General features: G+C 43.1%; 1 protein-coding gene across 1 annotated transcript; it reads right to left on the bottom strand.

Moving 5' to 3' along the window:
• Positions 1–689: 689 nt before the first annotated feature.
• Positions 690–14,477, bottom strand: vegfba (vascular endothelial growth factor Ba). The gene is made up of 8 exons (XM_030061742.1): positions 14,346–14,477; positions 9,570–9,621; positions 9,201–9,397; positions 8,995–9,068; positions 8,814–8,849; positions 6,198–6,281; positions 4,634–4,828; positions 690–4,471 (listed from the first exon to the last, which is right to left on the bottom strand). Exons 1-8 carry the CDS (start codon positions 14,421–14,423, stop codon positions 4,450–4,452), a joined length of 738 nt encoding a protein of 245 aa, XP_029917602.1. The 5' UTR covers positions 14,424–14,477; the 3' UTR covers positions 690–4,449.
• Between the last annotated feature and the right edge of the window lie 1,778 nt (positions 14,478–16,255).

The following is a 16,255-nucleotide window of genomic DNA, read 5'->3' as shown; positions in this document are numbered from 1 at the left end:
CTTCTAGACAGATAGGTTGGCAGCAGCCTTCAGCTCCTCTCCTCTCCTCTCCTCACTCATACACAGTAAGGAGTGGTGGTGAGTGAGAAAAAGTCTTTGAATCACTGCTAATATATGTGCTTCATCAATCTGCATCGATGGTGATGGCATGCACGTCTCCTTTTATAACCACAAGCTGTGATACACCGGATCTTCATCATCACTTTGCAGTCTAAAGGCAGGCTGCTCTGTGATGTGAAAAGGTAGTAGGGGCATCATCATGATCATCATGACCCCAGCTACCCACCCAGAATGAGAAAAATCACAGTATATGAGGTGTATGGGATGTACACACACACACACACACACACACACACACACACACACACACACACACACCAGCTGCACACTTCACACTTGACAAGCTCTTGACTCAGCAGTTCAGATGAGAGGAGGAGAGGAGACAATATTATGTCTCATAACAATGACACGTCATTCACACATGCACTCTCTCCGTCCCCAACGCCCAGGGTGGCACTCTAATCAAAACGCCTGTTTACCTTTCATTATCGTCAGATGAAACATTTAAAAAAAAAAAACGAGAGGGGGGTGGGGGGTGGGGGGGGGATGCAGAGATAGCACAAGGTAATCTGATGGGAACAGGAGAGCACATTAAAAGTGTCGGTGAGAAAAGAGAGGTTTCTACGAAAAATAAGACATTTCCTTTAATAACATCTGTAACATCATGGTGGTGTCCTGGCATGATTTTCAATATCTTTGACATGGCAGTATACATGTTTCATGTGGACAACAGGTTGATTAATTGTCATTTATATGCTAATATGACATAAAATCGTATTGTTTTTACACACATACATCATATAGGGCACAAATGGTGTAGCAGCAAAAAAAGAGTGTAGTCTTTCTCCTTATACAGAGGCTACAGTAGTACAATGTATTTGCAGAGAAGTACAGCTGAAATGAAGTTACAAATACATTTCTAAAGTATGCCCTACATTATAGATCTTGCCTGTATATTATATACTATAAAAGGTTATGTTGTTTAGTAAGGGGTCGCTATCTGCTACTAAGACACTGGAGGCTAGAATAGGGCTACCATTACAGTACACTGTAGTTTGTGTGACTACAAAGCACATTGATATTAGATACTGACACAGGATAAAGACATTTGAATGAGATATTGATATGTCCAAAGCCAAACATCTCAAAGAGCTGTGACTTTGAAATCATCCGAGGCCCCAGTGGTTACCAGTCAGTGCTTCCTCAGAAATCATCTGTTGTTGTCATTATTGATGAGAATAAATACAGTTTCAAGCAACAAGAATTATTTGGCTAACCTTGCACAGAAATTAAGATTTTTTTTTTTTTCAGGAGGTAACAACTGGAGCCCCAGAGGCTCCAAAAGGTTCTGCCATCTCAGCGTCACAACTCTTTCACATGGATTGTTCTTGATAATGTCACACACATCTGCATGAATTCATCTACTCCTTTCAATCTGACCAATATGTGTGCTTTGCTATCTCAAAGACAGTGCAATCTGTGCTGAAGTTCAGGGACTCTGGTTTCCCAAAACAGTTTCAGCCAAAACATTTTTCCTTGCTTGTTCTCACAATTCTGTTATTATTGTTATTATTATTTTTTAACTGGTTTATATATTTATCGGAACACAGACCACCCACTGCATGAGGATAAGTGACTGTGTGATTCAACAAGATGGAGACATAAAAGCCTTACTTGTTAGAGTTCAGTGCTACAAATGCTTTGGGAAACCAGATCCTATTCCAGACTAACACACAGTGTCTGGTCTGTACTCAGATGATCAGTGCAGTTCGCCTCAAACCAAAAATCTTCCTCTTCAGGTTGCCAGGAAATGACTTTGGGAAAAATCCTATAAGATCCTCTAACCAGTGAAAAATGACTACAAATCTGCACCTTGATACCAGAGACTGTGCTTATTGCTAAATGTAAATAAAACATTATCATTTTTGGAGAGGTCTGAAATAAAACAGGGAAGGTAACAACAATGTTTTAATACTTGGTCATTAGTGTGTTATAATAAAGAGGTAGTGATTGAAGCGTTGATTGACAAAGTTACAACAAACATTGAATGCAAGCATGGAAAAAAAATAATAATCTCAGCTCAATAGCATATAAGTGCAGAGCTTATCACACTAGCCACTGAAATAAAGTCCTGTCATACCACATTTCAGATTGTGGACTGCACACGGCTTCTAGCTGACACTCCCTCCAAAACCAATCTTCAATCAACAGGATTGCACTTTTATTACGTACGGATCCTGTGTTAGAATATGGACACAAACCATGACGTTTCCCAATATATCCTCATCCTGGAGGATGTTTGGGTCACTGCTTTGCATGGAGCGAAGACTTCACTGATTAAATGTCACTTGGAAACAGAAGGGGTAAATGTGAGCGGGTGCCAGAGAGAGGTTTAATCTCCATAACAGGCCATTATAGCTCCCCTTCGTCTTCACATCAACAGGGCTGTGGCTTTAGCCTGTCACGCTGACTGACAAGCTGTTCAAACCCTCGTCCTTTCTGACGCAGTCACAGTTCAATCCCGGCTCCCACCCAGCAGCCAAACAGTCACGATCTAACATGGGGTTAAACCATGAGATTCAGTCAGAATACAAACAAGTTATGTTCCAGATGAATAACACTCTTTCCATCCCGGCTCTACCCCACAGCACAAACAGCCATGTTTTCCTTTGGCTGCGCTGGGAGCTGCTATTTGCTCGGTTTCTGTGAGCCGCAGACAACACTGCCCCGCTGATTATTTGAATCACACATTATAATGTATATAATCTCCCATTCGGTGGCCTGTGTGAGCCGTCTCTGTTTCAGTTCAATACATCAGGGGTATCAGTTTAGATGCCGAGGGTGGACATGGCCGGCCACCCAGCATGACTCTTTATGTGGACGGATTAGAGATGAACAAAAACAAAACAAAGAAACACTCTGCGATATATAGAACATCTTTTCAATCAACTTGACAGATTTATATAACAAAATATAAAACAAAGGCATATAATACAATATTTCAAGAAGACCTTGCAATAAACTGCAAATTTATTAACACCTGACAAATATTTGCACACTTGATGTGGCATGAAGAAAAGCTTATGGTTACCTGCAATCACTTCACATTGTGTGTATGTGTCTATGTTACTGGGTAAATATGCATGTATGTGTACACGATGAGGGAGAGTTTGAGTGTATTTGCATGTGTTACCGCCCTTGTGGTCTCGTTTCTGTGTGCCTGGTATAAGTGTGAATGTTTGTTTGTGTGTGTGTGTGTGTGTGTGTGTGTGCGTGTGTGTGTGTGTGCGTGTGTGAAGCAGTGGACAGCCGCCAGCCAGGCCTCATTATTGTCATTCTCCTCACTGCTCTGAAGGGGCGAACGGCTGCTTTCAATCGTGGAGCTGAGGAGAAGATGGAGACAAAAGGCCCAAATTAAACAAACGCCGGAAAGCGGCTTGGAGAGCGAGCTTGCGGTCGAACGCTATGAATGAAAGACGAGAGCGGCTGCAGGGTTAACCCATTTGGGCCTTTCAGTGTGGGGACCACACAGATATGCTCCATCCCAGCATTCAGCTCAGCTATAGGTCCCACGCACACAGGGGTGCCATTTCATGTGCATAACCCATGTCCTATTGGTATGTGAGAGTATGTGTGCGTGCGTGTCCACTTGCCATACAGTGCGTTTGCCGTTGTTTTTCAAATACGAGTCCTCACACATGATGCCTTTGGCTTAACCCCCAAAGTCCCTCTTCTTGTGCAGTTTCCCAGTGGAAAAAACATTTCACAGGCTCCACGGAGGAGTCATCACATAGGACAGCTCCTTAACACAGGCCCCCATCCGTCCTCAGCTCACACATCATCCCTGTTGACCTTGTATGGTGTGCTCATTCTTGTTTCCACCGTTCTTCTGTATAGATAAGTGCAACCGCCGATCAAAAGCAACTATATTTGACTGTAAATTCCATCGGTGGCTCTTCATGTCCTAACGTCCGAGCCAAAGCAGACGTGGACACGGTCTTGTGATTTTCACCATGTCTCGTTTGGCAGGCAGCAATCGCCATCCTCCTCCACATCTCTTAAAGTCGCCTGGAATGTTTGTGCTATTTTTGTATATACACATGGACTGCCAGGAGAAGCTACGAGAATGTAAGGTTTTTGACTGCATTTACACACACAGACAGACATCGACTACTAATATCAGGCTGTAATGCGTCACCTGGTTAAATAGAGTGGTACTATGGTTTCTTGAGGATGCACTCTTCCAACATGTCCTTTAGTTTGAGGTACCGGGTGTCCAAGTGTGTTTGTGTGTGTGTTTGTTTGTTTGTGTGCCCCTTGGCATTGTTTCTGGGAGTGGATGATGAATCAGGTGGGGAGAAGGAGGTGGAAGAGAGATGGACGGATGCATCATGGCCTGATGGCGTCACATCTGGAATCATAAACAACAAAAAGAAGACGCGTTTAATGTAAGATCATGTCTACTGTGATTTTACTGAGTTTGTAGCTGCCTTAATTTAAAGTTCTTTAAATTAATAGCTGAGTGATTCCTGTATCCAATAAACTGTCCTTAAGTTATCTCGTTTGGACTGACCTGCAGCGATGAGAGTTGAGCCTCCTGCCTTTCTGGCTGCAGCTCTCGGCGCTGATGGTGCAGCGGCACTGGCACGACGTGGCCTCCAGTGCCCACTTCCTGCCTTTACAGGGGCTGCAGCGAGGCCCAGGGGTCGGAGAGGACGAGCTGGGTGCAGGAGAGGAGGGGGGAGGAGGGGTCGGGGGAGCAGGGGTTCTTAATGGGGGAGAAGAGGGCACTGGTTAAAAAATAAATAAATAAAAGTAACCCAACTGCAGAATTCACAGATCAAAAATGAAATGCGACGTGCTTGTTTGAACACACACTGTCACAGATCCACACAATGCGGCGAGTGGGTGATGCATCTGCGGTGACTAATGTGGGACATGCCAAACTGGAGAGGTGCTATACTGTTTCCTTAGCCGCCGCCAAACCCTTTATGTTCTTTCTGTCAGTCCATTTCTTGTTCTGTTGCCATGGCTGTAGACAGTTTCTTGTCCAAGAGGCCTACAATATCTCCTCTAAAAACTCTGCAGTTTCTTGGAGGCTGAGAAAGTTGCCGGTGTCAGTGAGTCCATTAACTGGATGCTGGTTCTGTCTCAGTCTTCCCAGGAGGCCGGTGGCCTTAATGAAGTTTCTTAATGAAGCAGAGAGGGGCCATCTTTGTTCACATCCCGTTGACCACGCCCGCCGCTGGCATGGACAGAGGAGGTGGTTTTTGGGGGCAAATTAGACAAATTTCACACCTGCCAGAGCCTGAAAGAAGCCTGTTCTGAATGATGGATGGGCCCCGGGGGACACTGCACTCACACCACGCCACCTCTGACCCCTAATGCTGGAAATGACTGACAGCAAAGTGTTGGGGAAGCAGACGAAAATTAGGGGAAGACTTGGAAAAGAACTGTACCTCTCTTTTGTCTTGGTATTTTAAATTGTGGGAATCATATAGGGTACTTTTTGCATGCATATATATGCACACACACACACATACACACACACCAGCTATGAGTTTAAGATACTCCTCTCACACCATAGATATGACCTTCCAAAGTGTGACATTAATAGCTTCAAGAAGTCCTTTCTGTCCCTTGGATGTTTGCCTACTCTCCAGCCTTCACCTGCCTTCATAAAGCCTTTGCTTTGCTGTGATGACTCAGCTAGATTTGACAATCGTGCCTGCATTTTAATGATGACGATAAAATATTATTGATGATTGTAAATGTTAATGAATACTTGCTGCAGTGTGTGTTATACAATGCGTTAATGTGGTTACGTAGCTCACCAGCCCTTTGTGTTTGGTATTTACCCTGAGGTGGGCTTGATTTCTTGTGTTAATTGGCATGTGTGTGTGCATGTGTATGTGTGTGTGCATGTGTATGTATGTGTGCATGTGACTGCTGGCTGTGAACAAACTAACCTCCAGGAATAATTAAAAACACATAACCTAGTTTATTCCACAGAGTCACAGTGAAGGCTAACGGTATCTGAATGACATGGATTAAGACAAGCCAAACAAAAAAATTAAACCATTTAAAAGAAAACGGTTGAGATTTAATTAACAGTATGCAGTGAATATTCGACTTACGTAGTTTGGATGGTTCCAGTTGTCATCTGTTTGGATTTGCCCCTCTCCTTTTTCCGGCCTTTCCTTGGTGGCTTGGGAAGGGGCCTGGAAATCGCATACATAAAATACCGTAGTCAAACAACAAAAAGGTCAGAAATTTATGTCAGAAATACTGCCCAAGAGTTTTAGTGGTGCTAGAGTTTTAATCATAGTGGGCACTGATGTGACTTTTGAATTATATCTAAGTTTTGCTTTTCAAATACAAGATCACCTGTGAACGATGCCGATGTGATGTTGCACAGAAATTTATATAAATCAGATCACATATCAGATGCCTTCAATACAGGACATTTTTGAGCCATATTTATTTAGCCTGTAGTTTGTTAAGCTCTCTATACATGTTGTTGATCTTCCTCAAATTTTCATGTTACCAGAGTCTGCTGAGTGAAATCAATTTTCCATAAAGACCGACAGCTTTGCCTTTAGGTTTACCTTGTTTAATTTGAAATGAAAGTTCTCTCTCTCTCTCTCTCTCTCTCTCTCTCTCTCTCCCTCTCTCTCTCTCTCTCTCTCCCTCTCTCACTCCTCTATGCCCTTTTCCTGTAAACTATATGATATTATAGCAGCACTGTTTACCAGAGCAATTCTGACAATATCAACAGAGTGTGCTCCTGCTGCTGCTGTTGTTGCCTTTGGAGCTCTAATTTGCTATTATAGATGCGTGACTGTGCTTCGTCAGTCAGTCAGGGAGCACATGGCAGGGGAGATAACATCGTCTCTATGGTGACAACAGGATGCGGGCCATCCCAGGGGATGCTGGGATAGAGTCACAAAGATTGCAACTCACTGAAGGGTACACACACACACACACACACACATACACAAATACTCAGTTGTACATGAACACTTTCACACACTCATAATAACAGGTACAAGAATATACTGCACAAATGCAGCCATTAACCAAGGCTACGTATAGTTATTGACACATATACATATAACCCATCTAAAGTACAAACATACACCACACACACATGCACACGCACAGAGATCTGATTCCTTTATTTATGTCCCCATCCTAACAGGAAGCAGGGGGACATAAACATTAAAGATGCAATCAGATGATTGGCTGATGGGACCTGCCACTATGAAGCACATAAACAAACACTGGGGATCCAAAAAGCAAAGCCTGATAGTGTAAGTCTGTCAGCTCCAGCAGACACCGACTGCCTCTGAATGATCTATCTGATTGTTCATGCTATAGGTAGGGTGAAACCAGTGGGGATCAAATCATCCTCTACTGCTGACCTGTCTGAAATGACAAACGGTTTGACTGAAGCCATTAAAGGCCCACTGTGAGTTTAAAAATGTAAGTTCTTTTATGAAAAAACAAATAATTGGCATGCGATGGTTTAAAAGCTGAATGCTACTAGGATATTTACCATGCGTTCCTTATTAATCTCCACAAGGAAGCAAGCAAAGTTTACCATGTTCCGTCTCTATGGTGATGATTAACTACATACACACTGCCTGTGAAACTAGGCTACAATGGTCTTGTTACTGCCTGATGATTGTGTATCTTTAGGGTTCAGTACTCATTTTTAAGTCCGCCGTGGGAAAAAAGAAACAGGTAAGACAAAGACAGAGATGATCAGCATGTTAACTATCCCACAACACTAAAAAAATAGTACAGAAATTAATAGACAAAAGGGAAAATGTGCCCTACCTGTTCAGTACAATGAAATCATTTAAATAGTCTACTGGACCCCATTTTCAGTGTTTAGCCCAGGTTAATGGATATGAAAGTCTGCCGCTGACACCATATTATCATCGCGAGTTCGAGTGCAGGTGCTCTACTGGGCCTGATGGTGGCAGTAGAGGGCAGGTCATGGGGTCATTACAGTTGCCAGGATTCATCGTTTAGCCAATATGAATGTTGTCATCAAATTTCATTCTAATGCAAAAAAGTGTACTGAAATATTAGTGTGCAGTATTAACAATCTGACCTGCGGGTGCTGCTAGGTGCTCCCTTGTCTAGACCGTTACCCTAGATTTGCGAATTTCTTGCAAATCTGGTTTCGAACTCTCGTGAGTGCAGTTAGGGTTATGATATAAAGTCAGGGTTTGGGCAGAGTTGAGCGCTTCTGTGCTGAGTCAAGTCATTTTCATTTTTCAGGCTATTGGAGTTTTGGATAACATGACCCTGCAAATCTTCGCTGACCCGCTTCCTTATTACATTAACCATCCAGAGTGTGTTCTAGATCAGCGGCTGACACCTGTAACCTCTGATTGGACCTGTGAGTGAGCCAATTGTCGCTTTGTTGCTTTGATAAGAAAGAGCTGCTCTCGGCTGTAACACTCATCTCCTCCTCATTATCAGCTCCACTGACACAGTCATTACTGCAGTGTTTGAGCACGGCCTGACGGACAGGTTTCTACGTCATCCCAGAGAGAAGTGGAGCACAGATCAGACGTCCTTGGATAAAGTCAATAACTCACTCACAGACACAGGTACACACAAAAACACACAAACATGCGTGCAGACAAGGAGAGGGTGATCAAGAGCAACAGAGAAAGGGGGAAGTTAAACAGAGAAGGAACGGAAAGGGAAAGAAAGTGAAAAACAAAGTGTGGTACCTTATTGTAGGTGATGGCTGGAGCTGCTCTTTTACTCTGCACAGAAATACAGATTGGGTCAGTGTTAACAGCAGGTGTGTGTGTCGGTGTACAGACAATGAAAACACACCAACATGGAGATGTGTGTGTGTGTGTGTGTGTGTGTGTGTGTGTGTGTGTGTGTGTGTTAGTGGGTGATTACCTGCACTCACACTGGCTGTGCTCCACGAAGGGCAGTTCGATGAGTTCATGTTTCATGAAGGAAGTCCTCATCAGCTACACGAGGATCAAGAACCATATTAAGTACAAACTACTGAGCATCGTCTCAGCTTTGAGCTCTATTTCATGTGGTTTGTTTTATGTTAGCCTTGGGGCAGTTAGGGATTATGTGGCTGTGTGTGTTTGTACCTCCATGGTGAGTGTGTGTGTGAGCGAGGGAACACACTCGAGGGCCTCGTCGGCACAGCAGCCCCCACAACGCCGCACAGACACGCAGGCCGGGACAAACAGGTGATGCGTCTCCCCCGGCAACTCCCGCCAAACCTCCACCAGAGTGTCCCGTGGCTCACAGCCGCTCCTCGAATACACCTCCAACCACCGCCGCACTGGGAGAGAGACACGGGCAGCGGCAGAGAGAGAGGAAGTGAGAATACGAGTCATGTGGGTGAAGGATGAAGAAGACCTGCGGAAAGCTGGAAGAACCACATTAGCTCGTTCATTCATATGAATTTATTCAGATGCATGGAGGAGATAAGGGGGTAGAAACAGGAAGTGTACCTTCTCGGCCTTCTCTGGACCTGGGGGAGTCTGCCGGCCGCCAGTGAGCAAGCTGGGGGGAAGAATAACAGTGATGAAAAACTTTATTCATGTAAAACATTTCTACCCGGATCAGAGATCCCTTGTCTAGTGCAGTGGTTCTCAACCTTTTGGGCTTGTGACAAAGAGGCCTAGATACTGAAAACTAGCCAGCAGGTTATTTCACCATAAAAGAGCAAAAACTGGCAGAACTTAGAAACAAATCATACAGTAGAAATGTGTTTTTCCCCAATCATACATAATCTAAGGACCCGGCAAAATTATCCCATGACCCCCTAAGTGAAAGTCCACCCTCAGGCAGAGAACCGCTGGTCTGGTTGACTGATTATATAGTGCTCAGTGGAGCCCCTTCTGGCCACAGCAGAACTCCAATAAAACCAGTGATGTAATGGTAATTGGAAGGCTGATGATTATATGGCATGGGAACTGGATGGCCAAAAAAAAAAAATCTCTCTATCCTCATATAACCTCGATGAATTAGATGTTATTTTAAACTGAGTTTAGGTAGATTTATTCTCCTCTATAGCCCTGAATGAAACCAAAGAATTAGAGTTGTAGCAACAAATAAAGTAAAAAATGAAGAGTAAGAGTTAGTGTGTAGAGGATTTTTAGGAAGTCCAGTGAGGTAAAATTAAAAATCCTATTATTTATCCTGGAGAGAATGTTTTCAGTTTGGGCTTCACATTGCAGAGATATACCAATTTTAGCATACCTTGTTTTGTTTTATTTTTTAATTTCATTAACCTCACATGTGGTCTTACATTTGACAAACCGTACATATTGTCTACTCAGAACCTGCAATGTTACTTTATAATATAGCAGTGATGTAATTACAGAAGAATTGGCAGTAACCTCCTGTTTGCCTTTGTTTGAAAGGCTATTGCATGTAGACTGGGCAACACATTTCCTGTTAAAGTACACAGTGCTATTCCATGCCTGACATCTTCGAACATGAATAACTCTACTATTTATGGTGGTAAATGACAGGAAGTGCGTGAAAAGTGGCTCTGAATTTGGATACACAGTTTCTTTCAAATTTTTGTCTGACCACATGCAAGAGGCCAGGAGTAGCTGTACCACAACTGAACGAGCATGACTGAAAGGAGCCATTATTGAACGGATGGGGCCGTTTGTCTGTGTTACCTCATGTTAGAGTGATATGGAAGTTTAGTAAAACATGTGGGAGCTCCACTACAGAGTGCAGATCCTCTGTTCTTCACCTCCCCATTCATGTGTATTGCATTCACAACACGAGTCTCAAAAACATAGTTTTGACTAAAATATGAACAAGTTAAGAATATAAATTGAAGAGTATCACATAAGTCAGCAGTGGTCTCATTTTGTTTTAACACAGACTGCCCAATTTTTCAGAATTTGACTCTTTTAATGACAAAGTAGATTTAGTGATTCAGAAAACCTGGAATGGAAATCCATTGAATCTGGTTCTATGTTATCAGCTACATTTTGAAAATTAAGCAGTCGGTGTTAAAAAAGCAAACAAAAATAGACCTTCCTTATGTGATATATTTTGAGTCATATTTGTAACTGTTTTCAAGAGTCATTTTTTGAATAAAGTAAACATGAATGGGGAGAAAGTAAATGGAAGATGTGTGCTCTACAGCAAATGCATTGAAATGCCAATGTTTCTGAACCAAAAATATGTTACATATCAACATTCACAGTCATAGTCTGCGTCAGCAACACATGACTGTAAACATTTGTGCATGTGTGAACACTAGCTGACGATAGATGATTAGCTACTTTAGCCACTTTGTTTTGCTTTGTCAGCTTCGTTAGCCACCAAAACTACTTGGTTAAGGTTAGGAAAGCTCATGGTTGATGTTAGGAAAAAGTTTGTTGACATGGATAAGGTTAGGAAAAAAATCACTGTCATGGTTGGGGTTATAAAAAGGTTCGTTTACATGGTTAACCCTCCTGTTATGTTCAAATTTACTAACGTCTTTTATGTTTGGGGTCAGTTTGACCCCAGCAGTTTAAACCTCCACAAAAACAAAAGAAATATCTTTTTGGTGTTTTAATGGCTTTATATTATTTCTGTTATTTATAATCGATGCGTACAAAGTGTGTAAAGGACATTGAAAACATATCATGTGAATTTCATGTTTACCCGGTAGTACCCATTAAATTAAGAAAACTCATTAAATATGAAGCAAAAAAAAAAAAAAAAAAAAAAAAAAAAAAAAAAAGATTTTTTAGAGACGTTAAACATTGAATGGAGTCAAATTGACCCCAAACATAATAGGAGGGTTAAGGTTAGGAAAAGGTTTGTGGTCGTGGTTATGGTTAGAAAAAGCTCATGGTTAATGGTATGAAATGTTGTGAACTTTAGCTTAAAACAAACACGGCTTTTGCTTTACACAGGAAGAGAACCCCGGTCTGCAGAGGCCATGCAAGCCAACTTACATCCTAACACATACAGCCAACATGTTTTCCCCTGCCAACTGGTCTATCTACAGCAAAGCTTCCAGTGAACCTGAGTGGCCTGAGTGGCAATCTATATCAGAATCAGAATTAGGAATACTTTATTATTGATCCTGAAGAAGAAACTGGGAATATAGACTTACAGCTCAAGTACACAAAGGCATACAGGCAACTGCTTTACTAAACTTCCATATCACTTTAAAAGAACACACCAAGGATTTTGCAAATAATTACTTTGTTCACCTCGTTTCCATTGACAAAACGGCCAGCCATGTCAGTCTGTATTGGTTGTGTGAACAAGTTAGAGCAGCTGCCTTTGCTCTTAAGTTCACATTACCTTCTGATGGGGTCTGAAACATTTGTGTTACTGTGCAGCGCTTCTTGGTAACAATCTCTGCCACTGGATTTCCCACTGATGAACAAAATCCTCATATTGGGCCTTATGGTATAGCTTTACCGAGATCTGTCTCCTTCTATAATAAAAATGAACTTTACTAAATGTTGCAGCCTTAATGGCAGTTATAGTGTTCTTTCATAATTTCAGGAATTATTTGACTTCAGTATATTGTTCACCTATTAAACACACTGACTGGAACCACTAAGGTCACTGCGGTTTACACACTCACAGGACACCAGTGCTTTCCCAGTTGGAGGGAAAAACACATACACAGAAGGAGAGAGAAACTCACTTTTACAGCTCTCTGTGTGCTCTTTCTCTCACTCTTACTTATGCACACTCACACTATCTCTTACACACACACACACACACACACACACACCCTGCCATTATTGAGCCTGTGTGTGAGGACCAAGGCCACTCGTAAGGAAATGTAGACTTTGTCCAATTGCCCCCCTTTAACTGTTCCACCCCCCCACCCACCACCACCACCATGTGCACACACACACACACACACACACACACACACACACACACACACACACACACACACATTGATTCTTTCAGCCAAGCTAGATCTGTGGCCATTTTGTGACTAGTGAGGATCTACACTGAAATGTTGAATGATACTGTGTAACAGTTCGGTGACAAGTTAATGGTCTGTGTCTGTTTGTGTGTGTGTGTGTGTGTGTGTGTGTGTGTGTGTTTTGTATTTATGTGTATGTTTTCTGCATCAGTCTTCGAGACAGGGCTAAGATTATCTCCCTGGCAGGCCTCTAGTCACATCTGCTAGGAGCTGGGACACACACACAGACATACACACACAACCCTGTGTGCCAACCAGCCCAGTGCCATCTGCAGTGGTCTTGCTGTCTGTCTACTGTCTAACACGTCTAACTCCCAGAGCAGACACTACAGATGGACCAAGACTACTATATCTGTGTGTGTGTGTGTGTGTACATTCGTTCTTGAGAGAGACTACCAGCAATAGCTTGAAAAAGCAACATCATCTCTCCCAAACTGGTTTTGATCACTATAGGAGGATGACCCATTTCTCACAATAACTGTCAAAGAGGATGACAATATACAAAACAGTGTGAGTATGAGACGTGTGTGTGAGTGTGTGTGTGTGAGCAGGTGAAGGGGCTTTTTCGTGTACAGTGCTGTATGCCATGAAGTGTCTAGGATGATGAATTGCTGGGACATGGCAGCAGCACAAAGTCAGGAGTGGATCCCACACCACCGCAGGGCACTGCCTGTTCCTGATAGAGACACTCCAGACATAAATACAAAACCAAGCACATGCATGTTGGCCTCTCTCTCTCTCTCTCTGTATGTGTGTGTGTGTGGTGCTCTGCCTTGGCACATGATTATCAAAGGCCCATATGTCTCACAGAGGACCACAAACCAGATCTACACGCCAATCACACAATTAGCTTTTCAGCTCGCCAGTAATGCACATGCTGTGTTGCACCATAGAACATGAATGAATGAACTGTATTCATTTTAGGCTACTATGCAAATATCCCAGCAAAGCTTTTAGTCCCTATAGGAATAGTGTAGTGATAAGAGACATAAATACCACTTCACTTAAAAGTACCACAGACACGTCCCTGTAGAAATAATGATTTCTCTCTGAAGGGATCAATTATTGAACTGTTCCAGCCCCAGAGTGACAAGCGTCAATGACCTAGGGGATAACTTCCACATGGGGATGCCAAACGCATAATATGAAACAGGAAAGCATGATCCTACATCTGCCATTCCAGTATGACTATCAATATAACTTGATAAAACAAAATAAAAACAAAATTAACTCATAACTGGTGGCGGGCCGCCCTTAACAAGAGGGGCCCAACTCAGACCACTTCCATAGAGGTTTAACAGTCTATACATACCTTGGCATGGGAAGTGGGTATTCGGGTGAGCAGCAGGAACTGAAACATTCCTAGAATAACTTGAAGCATAATCCCCATTGTGCAGAAGTCCAAGAGGCACGCAAAAAAATATTTTTTGACCAATCCAAAAAAAAAAAAAAAAAAAAAAAAAAAAAAAGAGAGAGAGACAGAGAGAGAGAGAAGGGCGACTTATCCGTCTGTGTCCCTTGCCCCTACGCCTGATCAAGCACGCAGATCTCCCGTGCTCATTCCCCAGTCTCCCTTCCCTGACAGGACACCCAAGGTGGCATCTTCAGGATTAAGCAACTAACTTCTCCTTGTTGCATTTGAGGCAAAATGACAGGACTTGCCTGACCTGTACTAAAAGAAGCACTGTGTTCCAGATGATGTAGGCCAAACCGGCCCAGATCAACTGTTAGTCCATGTGTTAAGGCCTCAGTGTTAAAGAGTGGACTGCTAAAATCTACAATACATCTACAGTCCACAGTCTCACCTTGAATATGTTGACATTTAGGTTTACCATACCGGGGTACCCAGTTCTAAGGTCACGGTTAAATGTCTAATCGTGGCACCTATGATACACCAATAAGCGACAGATATTTTGGTGAGACTTGTATAAACTTTGAGTTATGCCCCCCTCCCCCAGGCTCTATTTCTAATGCCGGTCAGGGATAATGAGCCGGTACCGTCAGTCTAAACCGCTCCGGGGGGTCCTGGGTGGCGTGATCACAGGTCCATTTTGAGCCCCGCTGAAACGCGGTGCGATCATAAAATCCTCTCCGTGAGCAATATCCTTCAACTAGGACGTTTCTCCCCCAAAAAAGATCCGACGCTTTGACCCGCACAGAGAGGGACGGTGTCGCAGATCTCACTCCATGGCTCGGTCACAGTGGATCCACACTGTCGCTCTCACTGAAAATGTGACGTTTCCCCTCCGTGCGCATCTTCCCGGTTTTTTTTTATCCCCTTATAAATAAGCCTAGAATAATCTCCTCCGCTGAGATCGGCAGCGTAGCCAGAGCCATCGCGCAGTGATTGTCCGCAGAGGGAGAGACTGAGGAGGGGAGGGGGTCTGGAAAGGTAGGAGTCTTCATGTGTTGTTGTGATCGGTTTCATTTCCTTTGCCCTTGAGACACACTCCGCGTAACCACTGCACTGCCAACTTTTTCCAAATGGGATGGGCGCACCAGATACAGGTGTAGGCTCTCTGTGGAACTGGCTCCCACAGCGGGGGTCCGGGGCCCTCAACGGGTCCCGATCTGTGAGCAATATTAATTAGTCTATATGTCTCTAGTTATTTCACTCATGGGAGATAAGCCCATTAGAGAATTTGATCACCTACACAGCATCTGACAGAAAACTCTCAGATACTGTTCCTTTGAGAAAAATATTTATCAATTACAGGTTTATGGTCTTATGCTTATCTATTTGGGGGACCTCATTTCAATTTGTTAATCAGCAAGTCAATGATTTACCTGTGGAGCTCTTTATAGGTGTCACTGTTCTTTCAATGTAATAAAATAACGCTTTACTCAACTTCTCACTGATACATTGTTAATTTGCAAATAAACTGTACAATTCATTCAAACTCCTTTTTACTGTTTTATCTCAGGGAAAAGCAGCTCCATCTCTCGTGGGTATGATCCTTGTCTCCCATCAGCCTGTGTGTGTGTGCGTGTGTGTGTGTGTGTGTTTGTAGGCATGCTGACACCAGAGTCTCTGTCATTATGGTGTGTTTGGGTTATGACAGGGCACTCACATGCCACATGAGGGTGAGGGCGGCTGTAGGCCATGCGGGGATATGTTATCTCCTGCTGAGGCCTCAGCTAAGGGCCCACTGATGACAAGACAAGAAGAAAGGCTCACAGCAAAGGGGAAAGGGGGAGGGAGCCAATATCCACCCTAAAACT

This window comes from Myripristis murdjan, chromosome 10 (assembly GCF_902150065.1).
Source record: "Myripristis murdjan chromosome 10, fMyrMur1.1, whole genome shotgun sequence".
Taxonomy (NCBI): Eukaryota; Metazoa; Chordata; class Actinopteri; order Holocentriformes; family Holocentridae; genus Myripristis; species Myripristis murdjan.
Note: the sequence above shows the minus strand (reverse complement) of the source record. Positions and strands in the feature narration are given on the sequence as shown.